The 22549-nt window shown below is 39.6% G+C and overlaps 1 protein-coding gene across 7 annotated transcripts in view; it reads left to right on the top strand.

The window, feature by feature from the left end:
• TAB3 (TGF-beta activated kinase 1 (MAP3K7) binding protein 3) overlaps positions 1–4137 on the top strand; it is a 92755-nt gene extending 88618 nt beyond the window's left edge. For all 7 annotated transcript variants that reach the window (XM_086387939.1, XM_086387941.1, XM_086387938.1 and 4 more), the window contains one exon: positions 521–4137. In XM_086387939.1, the coding sequence (XP_086244065.1) occupies positions 521–669 (149 nt within the window). In that variant the 3' untranslated portion in view covers positions 670–4137. The remainder of the gene's footprint in view (positions 1–520) is intronic.
• The last annotated feature ends 18412 nt before the right edge of the window (positions 4138–22549 follow it).

The raw sequence follows: 22549 nt of genomic DNA, 5'->3' as shown, positions 1-22549 counted from the left end.
CTGGGAGAAACTTTTATGAACTGTCACACCATTGACAAACCATTATTAAAAACATGAATATTTTGGAGCTGAAAGTCTCAAGGAAGAAGGCACAGATTTTATGAGATGTTTGATATAGTATGGCTAGTACTGTGGGTGGTGGGAGTCACTGGCAGGCTGAGGTGGTGAGGGAGAACTTAGAAGGTAGAATTTAACATGCTGTATAACATTTTTCCATTTGACTGGAATAGAGCGTAACTGTCCACTAGAGACAATAAACTTGGAAGGTAGTCTGTGCTGGACTTCTAGCTACTTAGAGGAATAAAATAAATTGTTGAGAACAAATTAGATTGTGTATCCTAAACTTACTGTTTGGTTCTGCATTTCTAGCAGCTGTGCCAACAACTTGGCTTTCTCGTTTCACAAAACCTTTTCCCTTGCTTTTGGTGGGGGGTAATTTTCAATTTCCATTTGGATTATACTTCGAAAAAAAATTCAGTCTATTTTCTGTTTTCTCTCTCTCATCCCTGACTTCTCTTAGAGCACCCAGGTAGCTCCAAACAGAGTCCTCGGACACAACCGCGAGATGAAGACTATGAAGGGGCTCCGTGGAATTGTGATAGCTGCACCTTTCTGAACCACCCCGCACTAAATCGCTGTGAGCAGTGTGAGATGCCACGGTACACTTGAATTCCCAAGAGTCTGCACTAGGTTGAGAGTGTAACTTTGAGCACCCGTTAGAAGAAAAGGAAACCTGGGGAATCTGTTCATCTACCCGGCCTTTTCATTTCAGACGACATGGGGTAGGGGGTGGGGAGAAGGACACTGTAGCCACTTGTGCTCAATAAAGGAAAAATGGGGAAGGTTTATCCCCCCACGTCTTAACTCAGTGCAGTTAGAGATAGAAAGGGATACTTGAAATGGGGAAAGGATTCACTCCTGAAAGAATGTACACAGAGAAGTCAAGAGCTCTTCTGTGAAACCCCAATCATTCAAGTTACTGCTGAGTGACCCTTATTTTATAAACTAGAACTTTGAATCTTGGTGTAACATGTTACAGTTTATGCAGCCAAACTGTGAATTGCCAGAGCAGACTTACCTGGTCACAGATCTCTGGAAAACCCAGGCTCCCCAGGCTTCTTCCTGTTGCTTCCTACTGAGGAAAAGGACGGGAAAAGCACTCAGAGGATGTTTTTGGTGGGGGGCAAAACAATAAGGGTATTTGTAATTGCTGCTTTTTTCAGGGGTAATTTCAAACACAGAAACAAGATGTTTTAAAATGTGACTTGTAGCAGTCAGGAATTCGGCATATCGTGCCCTTTGTTCGAAAGTACAATCAGAGGTGATAATATTCCTTTTGCTTGTACAATGATTCATCAAGCTATATCAACACTGGTAACTAAGACCTAATTATGCCGCAGAATAGATAGATTTTTTAAGTTACTGCATGCTTTTATTAGGCCACTGGTTTTTAAAATAACCAACAAGTCCTTATAAATTCTGATTTTATGAATGACCTTCTCGTAAAACTGCGCTTTGCCAATAGCATAGTGAATGTATGCCGAATGTAAATCCATTCCAAAATCCACTTGGAATCTTGAGCTCAGCTGTGGTTCTATAAGAAACGTTTGCAGTCCATAGAGCCGTCCCGCCTTCCAATTTTGTGATGAGTTCATGATGTTTACAGCACAGAGAATACTTGTGCCATAATCCTAATCTAGCTGAAAAAAATTACTATTACTTGTTCAATAAAGATGTATTTGCACATATGTTAACAAATCAGTGTGAGGAAAATTATAGCTAGCCAATATCATAAAGTTGCACACTGCGCTATTTGGGGAGGAAGAAAAGGCTAGTCAAGAAATAAGATTAGGAGAAAGGTGAATACAAAGGACTTTGAAATTTAGAACTTAATTTTTACCATACTTGTATTCAGAGATGATACTAAGTTTGTTCAGATAGTTCAGATGATACTAAAGCACTCTTTATTTATGAAATTAGAAACTTAGGGTATAAATAACTGAAGAGATACAAAATCATTTGATTCACTAAAGTGCACCACCAGAAAATTATTAATAGGACACTGAATTAGGGCGGTTGACGTTTCTTCCAAGCTCAGAATTGGATTTTGGAATCTCCCCTTATTTGGGTACATGTAAACAGCAATAAAATTGGTAAGTTTCCTAATCCTAAAGGATTTTACCTCAGGTTATCACCTGAGGAGTATCTGCTCTCCCATACCAGCTGTCCCCCTTCTCTTTCACTCACACACAGGCACGCACGCTCGCTTCAAGCTGTCATTATATGCTAATTTAGCAGTAATCTCTGGCAGATCTGGAAAAACAAGCTGCACTTAATAGCATAATGAAACCAAAGGCATAACAACTTATCATAGCTTTCCATCAAAATCACAATTTCACACTGTACCTGCAGCTCTGAAAACATTTTTTTCATACGTGGAAAATGTCCTGAAAGTATCTACTTGTCTCACAGAGTCAGCGTGGCTATGTAATTACACTGATAAAACATCTCTCATATAACAACTGTGGCAAAACTGTGAAAATAAAGGTGAGAAAGCAGACGGGCTTAAAAGCGTTGACCTGCAAATAGCACTCATTCTCTAAAAGCTTTTGTAGCACTGGTGTCTGTCAGTCTCCAGTAAGTCTATCAGTCCTACTGTTCTGTAATAATGCCAATGCCTTTGCCTTTGTATGGTTTCATCTCTCTGTAGAGATGGTAAACCCCACTTGGTATTAAGTAACAATATAGGGTAAAAATACATATATTGCTTGATGTTCTAGCTAAAGGTTTACCCAGTATTCTTAGTGATATGCTGAAGTGGCAGCAGTTAACTTGGCAGTTGTCAGTTGAGGGTGAAGGTAGCATGTATGAAAACAGTTTGATGCTTTATTAAAACCATGTAGATGACTTTAAAACTATTGCATGAACATACATCCAGGTTATTGAACTGTTATCACACAGTAGATGCATGGTTCCAGTCCCTTGGTGATCTATCTAGTAAATTATTGTTTTTACCTGCCAGGAAAAATGAGATACCAGTCTTATTTGATAGGTGTAGAGGGTGGGGTTTGAGACATCAGAGATTGATGTTTAAGGGAGTTTTGTATACGTTCATTTCTGGTTCTGCACATGTTTCATACACCAACATAGGCTGTAGTCAGTTTTTAAAATCAGCAAAATTACTTGACACCGATACATTTGATATATTTAACTATGTCCCATGTATAGACTACTTCTGGCTTGTGACCAGTTTGAACAAGAATTCTGTCACCTTTAAAGATGCCTTTTAGGAAGGATCTGGCTGCTGAGGTGCCTATGCTTTTTGGATCAGTTGGTGCACTTCTTGTTCCTAGTAAAAAGGTGTTTTCTTAAATTACAACCAGTTTGATGTATCTGGTAACATAGACCTGACTATACATTTTATATTATTTCACTGTTCTGTAAACTGAGTTTTTTGAAAGCACATTTGTCATTTTGTCCAAGTACATTGCCCCTTACATTTTGAGGTAGGTCTTAAAAGTTTAAAGTGGCAAAAGAGGAGCCAGAAACTTTCTAAGACTTGTAAAATGTTTCAAATAATGACCTTGTTTGAGAGAGTTAGAGGCGTGGTGTTTTAAACAAAAGAAATTCATTGTAATAAAGGTAGTTTTAGAGCAGATTAATGATGGTGGGGAAAGTGTTGCTAATTTGTTTATTTCCCTGAAAAAATGGGAGTGTGATGAGCAGTTTAATAATTTTTAAGGAGCTGGTCTCAACTTTAGTACTTATAATTATTATAAGAAATCAATGTTTCCTTAAATTTTGACATTGCTTTGTCCCGGTTATCTAAGGTTCATATTCCAACTTTCTGTGGCAACTGAACTTTATATAGTATTTTAAAAGGTAACTAATGCTTTTGACAGTATAAACAAAAAGCAAGAATATAAGGCCTAGAAAAATTGTCCTTCGAAAATATCAGTGATGTACCCTGGAATGTGAAGATGTCCCCTTATAGTTTAAATTGATTTATTTGAATATTGTAATCACTCTTCAGACTTTGAATGAGTCGTTACAGTGTGTATCTGTATATCTGTAGAGAAAAATGACAACTGAAATGTAACTTTAAAATCAATAAATTTGGCACTGTCTGTTGCACCACTACTGTATCTTTTTGAAAGAATTAACAGTATTTTCTTATTGTAAAAGGTAATTCTGATGATTCCACATTCACCAGACATGTATTTTTTTTTTCCTGTACTATTTGCATCCCCAAATATTTAATACAAGTAGGTTTTGCACGGCTTGAGCATTCAGAGATTAACAGAATGACGACTCAATTTTAATTTCTAAAGCCATGAAATGTTGCTTTGAGACTGAACAATTCTGAATTCTTATTTATAATGACACCCAATATCCATGTTTCCCTACTGTAAAAGAACTGATCAGTTTCTTGCCTACAACAGCAAGAACTTATTAAATCTTGTAAATACCGTGTCTCTTTTAGATTTCTGTGTATGCTGTGAATCAGATTATTTTGAGGTGAAATTGTATTAAGACAAAGGCATTTGAAAAGGCTATGCATGCATCAAACCTCCAAACAGTACATATTCGGAAAGTCAACGATCCCTGCGAAATAAATTAATAAAGTAAAAGCAAACACTACATTCTGTATCCTTTCTGTGTAGCTAGAAATGATTTATAATATCAAACCAGTCTAGTTCCTACATTCATATTTCTGGACTGAAATATGCTGTCTCAGAAACCTCATCTTTCATCACATCTCTGTTCTTCTGTTAGAAAATGTACTCATGTTATTTTTGGGGTATTAAGTATTTGTACATTACTGTAACTTAGAAATTAGTTAAAAGTATAAATAAGCAAATTTTATATAAAAGGTGGCATATGTTAAGAATTTACATTTTTCATGCACTCCACATTAATACATGTTACAAAAGAATGACTGGTTCTTTTTCTTTATATCATTTGTAGTTAGTTTTTCAAAGGGAAATAATCACCCTCCTAATCTCTATAGTCACCCTTCCCAACTTGTGCACAGAGAATATTGCAGATGAATTTTTGAAGATAGCTTTTTCAATGATTAGGCTTATTTTAAAGTTGGAATCACTTCCACTACATTTTTTACATATATGAAATTGGCAGACATACATACACAAGTTCAGTTCAGTCGCTCAGTAGTGTCTGACTCTGCAACCCCATGGACTGCAGCACGCCACACCTCCCTGTCCATCACCAACTCCTGTTGTTTAACTCATGTCCATCCCACCATCTCATCCTCTGTTGTTCCCTTCTCCCGCCTTCAATCTTTCCCAGCATAAGGGTCATTTCCAGTGAGTCAGTTCTTCACATCAGATGGCCAAAGTATAGGAGTTTCAGCTTCAGCATCAGTCCTTCCAATGAATATTCAGGACTGATCTCCTTAGGATGGAATGGTTGGGTCTCCTTTCAGTCCAGGGGACTCCTAAGAGTGTTCTCCAACACCACAGTTTAAAAGCATTAATTCTTTGGTGCTCAGCTTTCTTTATAGTCCAACTCTCACATCCATACATGACCACTGGAAAAACCATAGCCTTGACTAGACGGACCTTTGTTGGCAAAGTAATGTCTCTGCTTTTTAATATGCTATCTAGGCTGGTCATAGCTTTTCTTCCAAGGAGCAAGCCTCTTTTAATTTTATGGCTGCAGTCACCATCTGCAGTGATTTGGGAGTCCAAAAAAACAGTCTGTCACTGTTTACATTGTTTCCCCATCTATTTGCCATGAAGTGATGGGACTGGATGCCATTATCTTCATTTTCTGAATGTTGAGTTTTGAGCCAACTTTTTCACTCTTCTCTTTCACTTTCATGAAGAGGCTCTTTAGTTCTTCACTTTCTGCCATAAGGGTGGTGTCATCTGTCATCTGCATCTGATATTTCTCCCAGCAATCTTGATTCCAGCTTCTGTTTCCTCCAGCCCAGCGTTTCTCATGATGTACTCTGCATGTAGGGTAAATAAGCCAGGTGACAATATACAGCCTTGATGTACTCCTTTTCCTATTTGGAACCAGTCTGTTGTTCCATGTCCAGTTCTAACTTGCTTCCTGACCTGCATACAGATTTCTCAGGAGACAGATCATGTGGTCTGGTATTCCCATCTCTTGAAGATGGGAATACAGTTTCTTGTGATCCACACAAAGGCTTTGGCATAGTCAATAAAGCAGAAGTAGAAACCACAGTCACAAAACTAACCAATCTGATGACATGGACCACAGCCTTGTCTAACTCAATGAAACTATGAGCCGTGCAGTGTAGGGCCACCCCAGACAGATGGGTCATGGTGGAGCATGCTGACAAAACATGGTCCACTGGAGAAGGGAATGGCAAATCACTTCAGTATTCTTGCCTTGAGAACCCCATTAACAGTATGAAAAGGCAAAAAGAAAACACAAGTACAGAAGGATCCTATAATCCCCATTTACTCATTTCCCCACTTCCAAAATTATCCATATATAGGCAATCTTATTTCATCTACTTTCTCATCCACCACCATCCACCATTATTTTAAAATAAACCCTAGACATTGTAGCAACTTCTCTGTAAATAAACTTGAACATAAGCATGTTATCAGATCTTACAAGATAATATCCAGTGTGAAATTTCCCTAATGGTTTCACCGTTTTTTATAAGCATGTCTAAACTGGGGTCTCAATATTGAGAATACTTGAAATTGATTCTTCTGTATCATACATCTTTAACCTGCATGTATACCTTTGCTCCCTCTCAGAAGTTATAAGAAACTACCTCATCAAGTATTTGGTGACCCTCCACCACATTTTAGTGTAAAGTAACATAGAACATCAAAGATAACTTTAAACAGAGTATGTGAGGTTTTTGGTTTTTTTTTTTTTTCCCCTCTTCTCATCATTTCCCACATCCTGTGTTGTCCCTTTTAAACAATCTGTTTTGAAATAGAAATTTACTTCAAATCTCAATACCCTAATAGTGATTTCCTTATGTTGCTCACTCTGCTACTTAGGCATCTGTGAGACCTCCACCATCTATCTGTAATCCCACTACCCATACAGTGATTTCCCTTCAGGTACTCACCAGTTCTGTTTCCACCCAGAAATGTGGGGAGACTGCTGAGTGTGGGATGTGTCTCCCACTCCGATTCTTCCAAAGACTTCCTGACTTCACTTGGACCAAGAGGCCTTTTCCTAAGACATTGTCCAGGTGGTATGTAAAGGTGGAGCTTTCAAAGGTTTTAATATGATATATAATGTTTGGGTGGGATTTGGGTTCGCCAGTTTCAGACTCAGAGTGTTCAAACCATCTCACTTGTCCTGCCTTCAGAAAAGCAATGGGTATACTTTAAGCCAGCCTCTCCTGACATTCTAGTGGTAAGAAAGAGAATGTGGGAACATCAAGTGATGCAGCCTAGCTTACTTGGTTTCATATGGTGATTTGGGAGCAATATAATACTAACTTTTCACTTGGAGACTGAACCTGATTTGAGGGAACCTCCTGTTCCCTTGACCAAGAACCACTAACAGCCATTTCTAAATCCCATCCCCCAGTTATGATTTCTTTTAAGTCACTAAAAATAGCCTGCTCTGGGTGTACATGACAAAAAAAGGTCTTTATTTGAAAGGCACTTGAGGTTTGGGGAGGAGAAAATTGGATTAGCATAATGAAATACCTTACATTCTCTGTACACTTTCACAATGAATCAAATGGTCACAGCTGGCAGGGGTACTCCTATTTTGAGAGTATCATTTGAGTTTCTCTTCCCAAATTCTACTGAAATAACTAATGATAACATTTTTAAGGGTTGGAGAACAGGGCAGGCTGCACTCAGGGTAGGAAATGACAAGATACAGATGTTGTTCAGTTGTTGAGTCATGTCCAACTCTTTGCGACCCGATGACCTGCAGCACGCTAGGCCTCCCTGTCCTTCACCATCTCCTGGAGTTGGCGCAAACTCATGTCCATTGAGTCAATGATGCCATCCAACCATCGCATCCTCTGTCGCTCCCTTCCTCCTGCCCTCAATCTTTCCCAGCATCAGGGTCTTTTCCAGTGAGTCGGCTCTTTGCATCAGATGGCCAAAGGATGCAGATGGGGGGTGTACTGAGGGTGCTAGCAACCAGTGTCAAGCAGTGCACAGTGCCAGCTGCCACTGAAGGTTAACCTATAAATCAAGTCTTTGGGGCTCCCAAATGGAGGCTATAAAGAGCCCTAGATTCTGAGTAGCACATGGATATGTGCTGAGCAGAAAGTGGGGAGATTGTGGCAACTGCCTTCTGTCTCACTTGCACCACAGCTGTCTAAGAAAGGTTTACTTAGTGCAACTTGTTCGGTCATGTTCTTAAGGAGCCTGAGGCACTCAGTCACTTCAAGCTGCCATATGAATATGGAGGAAAATCTTAGCCTAGCTCAACATTGCAAGGAGCAAGCTTCAACCCTACAGTAAACACCTAAAAGTAGCACCCACTGGCATTTGCTTATTGACTAGCTAGAAGCAAATGCTTAGCAAAACATTGTACGTCAGGTGGTCCTAGTGGTAAAGAACCCCCCTGACAATGCAGAAGACATTAGAGACTCAAGTTCAATTCCTGGGTCGGCCAGATCCCTGGAGGAGGAGTGGCAACCCACTCCTGTATTCTTGCCTGGGAAATCCCATGGACAGAGGAGCTTGGTGGGCTACAGTCAATGGGGTTACCAAGAGTAGGACACGAGTGAGGTGACTTAGCATGTACACGTCTTTCCTATACTCTGTAACCAAGTAATTTCTGAGAAGAAGCTACAGAAAAAAGTAGAAAACTTAATGTTTTCTTTGTCATTTAGGATTACAAGATTTAAGCAGTATGACCACATTATCTTTTTAAACATTCCTTAAAAATCAGTCAACAGATGAAAACATTTAGTCTCCTGGAAAAGGGACTTCATTCTAACCAGAATCAGAGCAGAAGAGCAAACTTTGATTTCTGATTTCAATTCAAAACCAAATGTACTGCTATGTCAGATAATCACGATGGTATGATCACTCATCTAGAGCCAGACATCCTGGAATGTGAAGTCAAGTGGGCCTTAGGAAGCATCACTACAAACAAAGCTAGTGGAGGTGATAGAATTCCTATTTCAAATGACCTATTTCAAATCCTGAAAGATGATGCTGTGAAAGTGCTGTACTCAATATGCCAGCAAATGTGGAAAACAGCAGTGGCCACAGGACTGGAAAAGGTCAGTTTCCATTCTAATCCCAAAGAAAGGCAATGCCAAAGAATGCTCAAACTACTGCACAATTGCACTCATCTCACACGCTAGTAAAGTAATGCTCAAAATTCTCCAAGCCAGGCTTCAGCAATATGTGAACCGTGAACTTCCAGATGTTCAAGCTGGTTTTAGAAAAGGCAGAAGAACCAGAGATCAAATTGCCAACATCTGCTGGATCATGGAAAAAGCAAGAGAGTTCCAGAAAAACATCTATTTCTGCTTTATTGACTATGTCAAAGCCTTTGACTGTGTGGATCACAATAAACTGGAAAATCCTGAAAGAGATGGGAATACCAGGCCACCTGACCTGCCTCTTGAGAAACCTGTATGCAGGTCAGGAAGCAACAGTTAGAAATGGACATGGAACAACAGACTGGTTCCAAATAAGAAAAGGAATACGTCAAGGCTGTATATTGTCACCGTGCTTATTTAACTTATATGCAGAGTACATCATGCGAAACGCTGGGCTGGAAGAAGCACAAGCTGGAATCGAGATTGCTGGGAGAAATATCAATAACCTCAGATATGCAGATGATACCACCCTTATGGCAGAAAGTGAAGAAGAACTAAAGAGCCTCTTGATGAAAGTGAAAGAGGAGAGTGAAAAAGTTGGCTTAAAGCTCAACATTCAGAAAACGAAGATCATGGCATCTGGTCCCATCACTTCATGGGAAATAGATGGATAAACAGTGGAAACAGCGTCAGACATTATTTTGGTGGGCTCCAAAATCACTGCAGATGGTGACTGCAGCCATGAAAGTAAAAGACGCTTACTCCATGGAAGAAAAGTTATGACCAACCTAGATAGCATATTGAAAAGCAGAGACATTACTTTGCCAATGAAGGTCCATCTAGTCAAGGCTATGGTTTTTCCAGTGGTCATGTATGGATGTGAGAGTTGGACTGTGAAGAAGGCTGAGCGCCGAAGAATTGATGCTTTTGAACTGTGGTGTTGGAGAAGACTCTTGAGAGTCCCTTGGACTGCAAGGAGATCCAACCAGTGCATTCTGAAGGAGATCAGCCCTGGGATTTCTTTGGAAGGAATGATGCTAAAGCTGAAACTCCAGTACTTTGGCCACCTCATGTGAAGAGTTGACTCATTGGAAAAGACTCTGATGCTGGGAGGGATTGGGGGCAGGAGGAGAAGGGGACGACAGAGGATGAGATGGCTGGATGGGATCACTGACTCGATGGATGTGAGTTTGAGTTAACTCCGGGAGTTGTTGATGGACAGGGAGGCCTGGCATGCTGCGATTCATGGGGTTGCAGAGAGGTGGACACGACTAAGCGACTGAACTGAACTGAACATATCTCTCAAAAAGTATTAATCAGTTCAGGAATGGTTGTTTTTTTGTTTTTGTTTTTTTATTTTTAAACTTTACAATATTGTATTAGTTTTGCCAAATATCAAAATGAATCCTCCACAGGTATACATGTGTTCCCCATCCTGAACCCTCCTCCCTCCTCCCTCCCCATACCATCCCTCTGGGTCGTCCCAGTGCACTAGCCCCAAGCATCCAGTATCGAGCATCGAACCTGGACTGGCAACTCGTTTCATACATGATATTATACATGTTTCAATGCCATTCTCCCAAATCTTCCCACCCTCTCCCTCTCCAACAGAGTCCATAAGACTGTTCTATACATCAGTGTCTCTTTTGCTGTCTCGTACACAGGGTTATTGTTAGCATCTTTCTAAATTCCATATATATGCGTTAGTATACTGTATTGCTGTTTTTCTTTCTGGCTTACTTCACTCTGTATAATAGGCTCCAGTTTCATCCACCTCATTAGAACTGATTCAAATGCATTCTTTTTAATGGCTGAGTAATACTCCATTGTGTATATGTACCACAGCTTTCTTATCCATTCATCTGCTGATGGACATCTAGCTTGTTTCCATGTCCTGGCTATTATAAACAGTGCTGCGATGAACATTGGGGTACACGTGTCTCTTTCCCTTCTGGTTTCCTCAGTGTGTATGCCCAGCAGTGGGATTGCTGGATCATAAAGCAGTTCTATTTCCAGTTTTTTAAGGAATCTCCACACTGTTCTCCATAGTGGCTACTAGTTTGTATTCCAAAGAACTAAATAGACATTTCTCCAAAGAATACATACAGATGGCTAACAAACACATGAAAAGATGCTCAACATCACTCATTATCAGAGAAATGCAAATCAAAACCACTATGAGGTACCATTTCACACCAGTCAGAATGGCTGCGATCCCAAAGTCTACAAGCAATAAATGCTGGAGAGGGTGTGGAGAAAAGGAATGGTTGTTTTTGAATAAAATTTTTTCTGAAGTTCTAAACCAAAAATGTAGGTAGTAAGACTTCACAGATCTGAGTCAAGAAAGAAACTATTCTAGAATTCAGAACTAACACACACAAAAAATGTGATTTATAGATGCAGGAAATACAATAAGCCATGCCAGAAGGAACAAACACAGCAGATAGAGGAGAGGCAAGAAATACAGAAGAAACATGGGCATGAGAGGGTTTTAAAATATTACCTATCAAGATAAACGATAAACAAAGGTGACATCAGAATTCTAAATTTGTAAAACTTGAATATATCTAATTTTGACATGCAGAACAGACTAGTATATATTATAATCAGTATAATTAAATCTCCATATAATCAAATTTTCTATCTCATGTGAACTAAATGTTTTTTTAATGTTCACCATTTACAAAAAGATTTATCAAGAAAACCTCAAATTTTACAATAATTATACAGGCCACATTTTTCTGATTGCAAGACATTAAAGCTTTAAAATTTACTTAATCAAATCAAGCCACTCAATGGACATGAATTTGAGTCAACTCTGTGGCTCAGATGGTAAAAAATCTGCCTGCAATGTGGGAGACCCAGGTTCAACCCCTGGGTCAGAAAGATCCCCTGGAAGAGAGGGCATGGCAGCCTACTCCAGTATGCTTGCCTGGGAAATCCCATGTACAGAGGAACCTGGTGGGCTACAGTCCATGGGGTCTCAAAGAGTCGGACATGACTGAGTGACTAGACAACAACAGCATAAAAGGAAAAAAAAAGCTAAAGCTTTTCATCCAAAAACTAGAATTGAAAACAAAGTCAGATTTAGTGCAGGCAAATCCTCAACAAGAGGTTTTGGCAAAGGTATTATGTTGAAAGCAAGCTTTGAACTCCCAGAAAATGACAGATTAAAAAATGTGGTATCTCAGTGATGTTTTAGAAAATGCATCTACTGAAATATTTCTAGATGCAAATACATCGTCCACACTTGTAACAGAACAAGCTGCACAAAGAAAGAATTCAGAACTTGAGTTGATGAAATACATTTCCAGGATTAGATGTCTTCGTGCTAACTAATAGTAAAACCAAAATGTGCAAAGTCAGTTCAACTATACTCCAGGAGAAAATACACACTGTACCTAATACAGCCAGTGTTAAGAATCCTTAGGAGCTGGAAAGCTCCAGGAAAGAACTGGATTGGAGGTTTTCCAAGGGCAAGCTGATGTGCAACATGTATGGAGAAGTGGTTTTAGAAGCCAGCAGCTTGAGAAGGCACGTGAGTATACACAAAGGACTCAAACTCTACCTCTGCTACATGTGTGGGAAGAGATTCACCCAGTGTAACCAGCTGAAAACTCATACTGGTGAGAAACCATATGAAAGAATTATGTGATAGAGGCTTTGCTCAAAAATGCCAGGTTACTCATCATTCATTGTGGTGAAAACAAAACAAAACAAAACCCTTTAAGTGTGATTTATGTGATTGACAAGTTATAGCTTCTGCAATTTCAAGATTTACACGTGGACAGATAGTGGAGAGAAGCTTTAAGTCTAAGACAGGAGTGGACAAAGATTGGCCCAGCCCAGAACACTGACCTCTCACAGTCACAGGCTTACTGAGGGAAAGCCTTCCAGGCCTCGAGGAGACCTGTGCTCTCTAGCTCTGCTATCCTACACTCTCCAAGTGCGCAGGGGAAAACCCTAATAGGCAGTTGTCTGTGGGAACACTTCAGCAGAAAAAAACTTTCGATCTCATTAGTAAGGCCATTTGTTATGTAGAAACACAAAGCTATTAAAAATGGAAAGAATCATAAAATCCAAGTCTAGTCAAGGCAGAACTCTATATTCCAGTGCTAGATTCCCTAGGGAAACACCCAGAACTGGAAACTATAGCTAGGAGGCTTTTTGAAAAAAAAAAAGAAAGAAACTATAGCTGGGAGGCTTTCTGAAATGACTTAACCAGATGATGATAATCAGTCTCTTTCATCAGATACTTATTTGGTTAGCTGGAATAAGAGTTAACTTGGAGGGGGTGGTGGCCACAGCTAACTGACTGTGAGCAAAATAAAATTGCTTGTATGTCTCTGTTAGGTGTTAGGAAACAAAAGTGTCTCTGGTAAAACTTTCTGCATCTTCAGTGTGCAATGCTTGTTTCGATGTTTTGCTTTTGAAGTCTAGTTATACACACAGCTTTTTAAGGAATGAATGACTATGGCAATACATCTGAATAGAGTGCTATTTTGCTTTTTAATTTGTTAATTTTCAAGCTGCCTTCATTCCATTTTTATTTTGCATTCACTATTGCCTTTCATTTGAGTAAAATCTATCTTATGGGTATCAACATATAATCTATTCATGATTCATTTTTGACCTAGGAAATTTTTTTCTCTCCTCAAAATGTAAGCAAAATTCTTAACAATATCAGCCCAAGAGTGTTGCTGTTTGTAAGCCCAATAGACCAATATGTAACCAATGGACAAAAAAAATGAAATTTCACATTTCTAAGATATTTGGGCTATTTTTCTTAACATATTCAACTAGACTATAAAAGTTTCTCATAAAAAGCAAGACAGTATATAAGTTTTAACGTTGTTTTGTTGAAGTATAATGGATATGCTTGTGCAGAACTCAGTATTATAGAGAAAATTCAAAGACAATGGTTTTGGTTTGAGACATTTTCAAAATTTTAAATAACTATCTGGTGTCTTTATGTTGCCAAAGACAATTTCAAAATTCAACTTGTTTCATTTTTAATAGATCAATTTGATGAAGATAAGGAGAATATACTGAGTTTTGAAATTTTTTGAGAATCCCTTGGTGTACCTGTTAAACATTTTAAAAAATGCATATTAAAATCTAAACAATGAATAATTGGAAATCCCTTGTTTTCTGAATCAGATGCATTATCTTCTATAAAGAGTGAGAAATTAATTATATTTTGAGCTACTAGAAGGCAAATTTACTTTACATTTGAGTGTCTATAAGCTGTACATTTAAAATTTTTCATGTATTAAAACAGCATTTGGTTATTATAGTTTCACAGGGCCCTTTTCTTGCTTAATAGATATTTTTAAAATATAGGATTATCCAGTTTTAATTATTACCCTTCCCCTTTATTCTTTGATCCTGCACTGATTTATTTCACTGCCTGATCTTTCTTCATTAAGTAATCAGTTCCACAAATTCCATTCCTATACTGGTGACCAAACCACCAGTGACAGTATTTCTTATTTCTGCCCAGCATTACCTGTGGTTTGTTTATTTCCTAGTTTTAAACTACATGTGTAATAAAGTAAGCGTATTTTCTATTGGTGGCGATTTCTTTAATTGTAATTTTCTATGTTTAGAAGTCCAGGTCAAAAGAATCAAATATAGCTTGAATTCAACAGTAATCTATTTGAACAAATACTACAGTAGATACATGAAAAATGTAATACCCAGAACTTGGGGGCCTTCCCACACTGCTAGACATCAATTTGGCAACATTTAAACTAAGTCTAAATGTGGGTCCATCGACTTCCCTGGTGGCTCAGTGTAAACAATCCGCCTGCCAGGGCAGGAGACACAGGTTTGATTCCTGATCCGGAAAGATCCCACATGCCAAGGATCAGCTAAGCCCATGTACCACAACTACTGAGCCTGCAGTCTAGAGCCCTCAAGCCACAACTACTAACCCTGTGAGCCTAGGAACTGCGCTCCCCAGAATGAGAAGCCCACACACCACAACAAAGAGTAGCCCCTGCTGAACCCAACTAGAGAAAGCTCACATGCAGCAACAAAGACCCACTGCAACCCAAAACAAGTAATTAAAAACTGAATGTGGGTCCAGTTCTGGCAAGTTAAAAAAAAAAAAAAATCATTGGACTGTTCTTATTTTATGATGCAAAGTGAAAGTGAAAGTCCTTCAGTTGTGTCCAACTCTTTGCAACCCCATGGACTATGCAATCCATGGAATTCTCCAGGTCAGAATACTGGAGTGGGTAGATGTTCCCTTCTCCAGGGGATCTTTCCAACCCAGGGATCGAACCCAGGTCTCCCACATTGCAGGTGGATTCTTTACCAGCTGAGCCACCAGGGAAACCTGCATGTAATAATTTTGTAATCACAAGTATCAAAAGGTCTAAGGAAAGGACACTGGCCAAGATGGCAGAGTAGGAAGACCTTGAATTCATTTCTTGGCACAGGTACACCAAAATTATATCTAAGAACACCTAACAACAAAAAAGAGTAGAACCTACCAGCAAAGACCTTCTACAACTAAAGATGGAAAGAAGAAACCACAAGATGGTAGGAGGAGTGGAACCATAGTATAGTCAAGACCCTAACCCCAGGTGGCTGACCCACAAATCAGAGGATAATTACAATTGCAGACGTTTTCCCCAAGGACTGAGGGGTCAAAGCCCCACATCAGGCTCCTCGGCCTGAGGGTGCTGCACCAGTAATATTAAACTCTGGAACACTTGGCTTTGAATGCCAGAAAAGCTTACCTATGAGAGTCCCAAAGGGCTCCACTCTTAAAAAACCAAAAAATGCATACACTCTGAGACCCAAGACAGAAACAGTAATTTTAAAGAAGCCTGGGTCAGACTTACCTGCTGATTTTGGTGAGTCTCCCAGAGAGGCAGGAGGTCAGTGGCACTCAACCCAGGGTCATAAACACTGGTGGCAGCCATTTGGGGGAGCTTATTCTATCATGCGGACACTGGTGCTGGCAAGTGCTATTTTGGAATCCCTGCCTGCCCCCCCCCCCCCCCCGCCCATATACCTTATGAGCCTCAGGACTCTGCCCTACCCTCGCCTATTAGCCTGTAGGCACCAGTATTGAGAAACCTCAGTACAGTCAACTAGCCAGGTGACCACAAAGCCCTACCCACAAGCAGACAGGCTCCTGGAGACCCCTTGAGCCTACAGATGCCCCTAGACATAGTCCTATCCAATGCTCAGTTCAGTCAGTTGTGTCCAACTCTTTGCGACCCTATGAACTGCACCATGCCAGGCCTCCCTGTCCATCACCAACTCCTGGAGTTTACTCAAACTCATGAGTCAGTGATGCCATCCATCCTCTGTCATCCCCTTCTCCTCCCACCTTCAATCTTTCCCAGTATCAGGGTCATTCCCAATGAGTCAGCTCTTTGCATCAGGTGGCCAAAGTATTGGAGTTTCAGCTTCAACATCAGTCCTTCCAATGAATATTCAGGACTGATCTCCTTAGGATGGAATGGTTGGGTCTCCTTTCAGTCCAGGGGACTCCTAAGAGTGTTCTCCAACACCACAGTTTAAAAGCATTAATTCTTTGGTGCTCAGCTTTCTTTATAGTCCAACTCTCACATCCATACATGACCACTGGAAAAACCATAGCCTTGACTAGATGGACCTTTGTTGGCAAAGTAATGTCTCTGCCTTTTAATATGCTGTCTAGATTGGTCATAGCTTTTCTTCCAAGGACCAAGTGTCTTTTAATTTCATGGCTGCAGTCACGATCTGCAGTGATTTTGAAGCCCAAGAAAACAGTCTGTCACTGTTTCCCCATCTATTTCCATGATGTGATAGTACTGGATGCCATGATCTTCATTTTCTGAATGTTGAGCTTTAAGCCAACTTTTTCACTCTCCTCTTTCACTTTCATCAAGAGGCTTTTTAGTTCCTCTTCACTTTCTGCTGTAAGAGTGATGTCATCTGTATATCTGAGGTTATTGATATTTCTCCCAGCAATCTTGATTCCAGCTTGTGCTTCTTCCAGCCCAGTGTTTCTCATGATGTACTCTGCATATAAGTTAAATAAGCAGGGTGAAAATATACAGCCTTGATGTACTCCTTTTCCTATTTGGAACCAGTCTGTTGTTCTATGCATACAAATTTCTCAGGAGGCAGGTCAGATGGTCTGGTATTCCCATCTCTTTCAGAATTTTCCAGTTTCTTGTGATCCACACAGTCAAAGGGTTTGGCATAGTCAATAAAGCAGAAATGTTTTTCTGGAACTCTTTTGCTTTTTCAGTGATTCAGCAGATGTTGGCAATTTGATCTCTGGTTCCTCTGCCTTTTGTAAAACCAGATTGAACATCTGGAAGTTCACGGTTCACATATTGTTGAAGCCTGGCTTGGAGAATTTTGAGTATTACTTTACTAGTGTGTGAGATGAGTGCAATTGTGTGGTAGTTTGAGCATTCTTTGGCATTGCCTTTCTTTGGTATATCCAACGCTGCTGCTGCTAAGTCACTTCAGTCATGTCCGACTCTGTGAGACCCCATAGATGGAAGCCCACCAGGCTCCCTCGTCCCTGGGATTCTCCAGGCAAAAACACTGGAGTGGGTAGGAGATTAGAAATCAACTACAAGAAAAACAGGGCTTCCCTGGTGGCTCAGATGGTACAGAATCTGCCTGCAAGATGGGAGATCTGGGTTCAATCCCTGGGTTGGGAAAATCCCCTGGAGGAGGGAATGGCAACCTACTCCAGTATTCTTGCCTGGAGAATTTCCATGGACAGAGGAGCCTGGCAAGCTACAGTCCATGGGGTCGCAAAGAATTGGACACGAGTGAGTGACTAAGCACAGCACAAGAAAAACAACTGCAAAAACACAAATATGTGAAGGTTAAACAATATACTACTAACCAACCAATGGATCGCTGAAGAATTCAAAGACAAAATAAAAATAAAAAAACCTGGAGACAAATGAAAACAAAACATAATGATCTAAAACCTATTGCACAAGGCAAACACAGGTTTAAGACACAAATTTGTAGCAATACAAGCTTACCTCAGGAAACAAGAACAATGTCAAATAAACAACCTAGACTTACACCTAAAGCAACTTGAGAAAGAAAAACAAACAAAACCCAAAGTTAGTAGAAGGAAAGAAATCATAAAGATCAGAGTATTAATACATGAAAGAGACTTAAAAACAAGAATAAAAAGATCAATGAATCTAAAAGCTGGGAGATAATCAAAATTGATAAATCTTTAGCCAGATTCATCCAGAAACAAGGGGCAAGGACTCATATCAATAAAATTAGAAATCAGAAAGGATTAGGTACAACATACACTATAGAAAAACAAAGGATCATAGACACTACTACCAACAACTATATGCCAATAAGATGGACAACCTAGAAGAAACAAATTCTTAGAAAAAAATCTTCCAAGAATGAACCAGAAAGAAATAGAAAATATGAACAGATCAATTACAAGAACTGAATCTGTAATTTAAAAACTTTCAACAAACAAAAGTCCAGGGTCACATGGCATCATGGGTGAATTCTATCAAACATTTATCAAAGGGTTAATACCTATTCTTCTGAAACTATTCCAAAAAAACTGCAGAGGAAGGAACACTTCCAAACACATTCCATGAGACCACAATCACCCTGATACTAAAACTAGACAAAGTTACAAAAAAAAGAAGAGGAAAATTACATGCCACTATCACTGATACACATGTATATGCAAAAATCCTTAAGAAAATACCAGCAAACAAAATCCAACAAATCATAAAAAAGATCACATGCCATGAACAACTGGGATTTATCCCATGGATGCAAGGATTTTTCCATATTCTCAAGTCAGTGTGATATACCACAATAACAACTTTAAGAATAAAAAGCATATGTTCAACAAAATAGATGCAGAAAAGTTTTGATAAAATTCAGCATCCATTTATGATAAAAACTCTCCAGAAAGTGGGCATAGGAGGAACCCACCTCAACATAATAAAAGCCAAATATGACAAACCCATAGCTAACATCATACTCAACAGTGCAAAGCTGAAAGCAAGAATAAGACAAGAAGGTCCACTCTCAGTATTTTTATTCAACACAGTTTTGGAAGTCCTAGTCATAGCAATCAAAGGAGAAAAAACATAATAAAAGGAACCCAAACTGGAAATAATGTAAAAACGTCACTGCAGATGACATGATACTATACATCAGTCAGTCATTTCAGTTGCACAGTTGTGTCCGGCTCTTTGCAACCCCATGGACTGCAACACGCCAGGCTTCCCTGTCCATCACCAACTCCCAGAGCTTACTCAAACTCATGTCCATTGAGTCGGTGATGCCATCCAACCATCTCAGCCTCTGTCATCCCCTTCTCCTTCTGCCTTCAATCTTTCCCAGCATCAGGGTCTCTTCAAAACAGTCAGTTCTTTGCATCAGGTGGCCAAAGCATTGGAGTTTCAGCTTCAGCATCACTCCTTCCAATGAATATTCAGGACTGATTTCCTTTAGGATGGACTGGTTGGATCTCCTTGCTGTCCAAGGGACTCTCAAGAGCCTTCTTCAACACCACAGTTCAAAAGCATCAATACTCTACATAGAGAATCCTAAAGACATTACCAGATAACTACTACAGCTCATCTATCAATTTGCTGAAGTTGCAAGATACAGAATTAATACACAGAAACCTATTGCATTTGTACACACTAACAACAAAGGATCAAAAGGAGAAAATTAAGGAAACAGTCCCATTTACCACTGCATTAAAAAGAAGAAAATACCTAGAAATTAATCTACCTAAAGAAGCAAAAGACCTGTACTCTGAAACTTGTAAAACACTAATGAAAGAAACTGAAGATGAAACAGATGGAAAGATAGCACATGTTCTTGGATTGGAAGACTCAATATTGTCTAAATTCTATACTAAAGGCATTCAAAGCAAGCCCTATCAAAATACCAATGACATTTTTCACAGAACTAGAACAAAAAAATTTTAAATTTGTACGGAGACACAAAAGACCCCAAATAGCAAAAAAAAAGTTGAGAAAGATAACCAGAACAATCAGACTACCTGACTTCAGACTACACTACTAAGCTACAGTAGTCAAAACAGTATATATTGGTGCAAACCAGAAATATAGATCAATGGAACGGGATTCAAAGTTCAGAAATGGACCCACACATCTATGGTTAACTAATCTATGACTAAGGAAGCAACAATATACAATGGAGAAAAGACAGTCTCTTCAGTAAGTGGTGTTGAGAAAACTGTACAGTCACATGTAAAACAATAAAATTTGAACATTCTCTAGCACTATGTACAAAAGTCAACTAAAAGTAGATTAAGGACATAAATGTAAAACTAGATACTATATAATTCCTTGAGGAACATAGGAAAAATACTCTTTGACCTGCATCACTGCAATATCTTTTTGGACTCACCTCCTAGAGTAATCGAAGAACAAAAATAAACAAAGGGGACCCAATTAAACTTAAGTGTTTGCATAGCAGAGATAACCATAAATAAAATGAAAGGAAAACCTAGAGAATGGGCGAAAATATGTGCAATACAATACAATCGACAAGGGATAAATCCCCCCAAAACACACAAATAGCACATATAGCTCAATATAAAAAAACACAAACAAAGCAACCACAAATTGGGCAGGATATCTAAATGGACACTTTTTCAAAGAAGAGATACAGATGGTTAAAATGCACATGAAAATATGCTGAGCATTGCTAATTATTAGCAGATCAGATCATTCGCTCAGTCATGTCCAACTCTTTGCGACCCCATGAACCGCACCACGCCAGGCCTCCCTGTCCATCACCAACTCCCGGAGTTCACTCAGACTCATGTCCATCGAGTCAGTGATACCATCCAGCCATCTCATCCTCTGTCGTCCCCTTCTCCTCTTGCCCCCAATCCCTCCCAGCATCAGAGTCTTTTCCAGTGAGTCAACTCTTCCCATGAGGTGGCTAAAGTACTGGAGTTTCAGCTTTAGCATCATTCCTTCCAAAGAAATCCCAGGGCTGATCTCCTTCAGAATGCACTGGTTGGATCTCCTTGCAGTCCAAGGGACTCTCAAGAGTCTTCTCCAACACCACAGTTCAAAAGCATCAATTCTTCGGCGCTCAGCCTTCTTCACAGTCCAACTCTCACATCCATACATGACCACTGGAAAAACCATAGCCTTGACTAGACGGACCTTTGTTGGCAAAGTAATGTCTCTGCTTTTGAATATGCTATCTGGGTTGGTCATAACTTTCCTTCCAAGGAGTAAGCGTCTTTTAATTTCATGGCTGCAGTCACCATCTGCAGTGATTTTGGAGCCCAGAAAAATAAAGTCTGACACTGTTTCCACTGTTTCCCCATCTATTTCCCATGAAGTGATGGGACCAGATGCCATGATCTTCGTTTTCTGAATGTTGAGCTTTAAGCCAACTTTTTCACTCTCCACTTTCACCTTCATCAAGAGGCTTTTTAGTTCCTCTTCACTTTCTGCCATAAGGGTGGTGTCATCTGCATATCTGAGGTTATTGATATTTCTCCCAGCAACCTTGATTCAAGTTTGTGTTTCTTCCAGTCCAGCATTTCTCATGATGTACTCTGCATATAAGTTAAATAAACAGGGTGACAATATACAGCCTTGACGTACTCCTTTTCCTATTTGGAACCAGTCTGTTGTTCCATGTCCAGTTCTAACTGTTGCTTCCTGACCTGCATAAAATTTCTCAAGAGGCAGATCATGTGGTCTGGTATTCCCAACTCCTTCAGAATTTTCCACAGTTTATTGTGATCCACACAGTCAAAGGCTTTGGCATAGTCAATAAAGCAGAAATAGATGTTTTTCTGGAACTCTCTTGCTTTTTTGATGATCCAGCAGATGTTGGCAATTTGATCTCTGGTTCCTCTGCCTTTTCTAAAACCAGCTTGAACATCTGGAAGTTCACGGTTCACCTATTGCTGAAGCCTGGCTTGGAGAATTTGAGCATTACTCTACTAGTGTGTGAGATGAGTGCAATTGTGTGGTAGTTTGAGCATTCTTTGGCATTGCCTTTCTTTGGGATTGGAATGAAAACTGACCTTTTCCAGTCTTGTGGCCACTGCTGAGTTTTCCAAATTTGCTGGCATATTGAGTGCAGCACTTTCACAGCATCATCTTTCAGGATTTGGAATAGCTCAACTGGAATTCTATCACCTCAACTAGCTTTGTTCATAGTGATGCTTTCTAAGGCCCACTTGACTTCACATTCCAGGATGTCTGGCTCTAGGTCAGTGATCACAAAAAGTGCAAATCAAAACTATCT

The sequence above is a fragment of the Bos grunniens genome, chromosome X (assembly GCF_055505025.1).
Source record: "Bos grunniens cultivar Pamir isolate PY7600 chromosome X, Bosgru_T2T1.0, whole genome shotgun sequence".
In the NCBI taxonomy this organism is placed as follows: Eukaryota; Metazoa; Chordata; class Mammalia; order Artiodactyla; family Bovidae; genus Bos; species Bos grunniens.
Note: the sequence above shows the minus strand (reverse complement) of the source record. Positions and strands in the feature narration are given on the sequence as shown.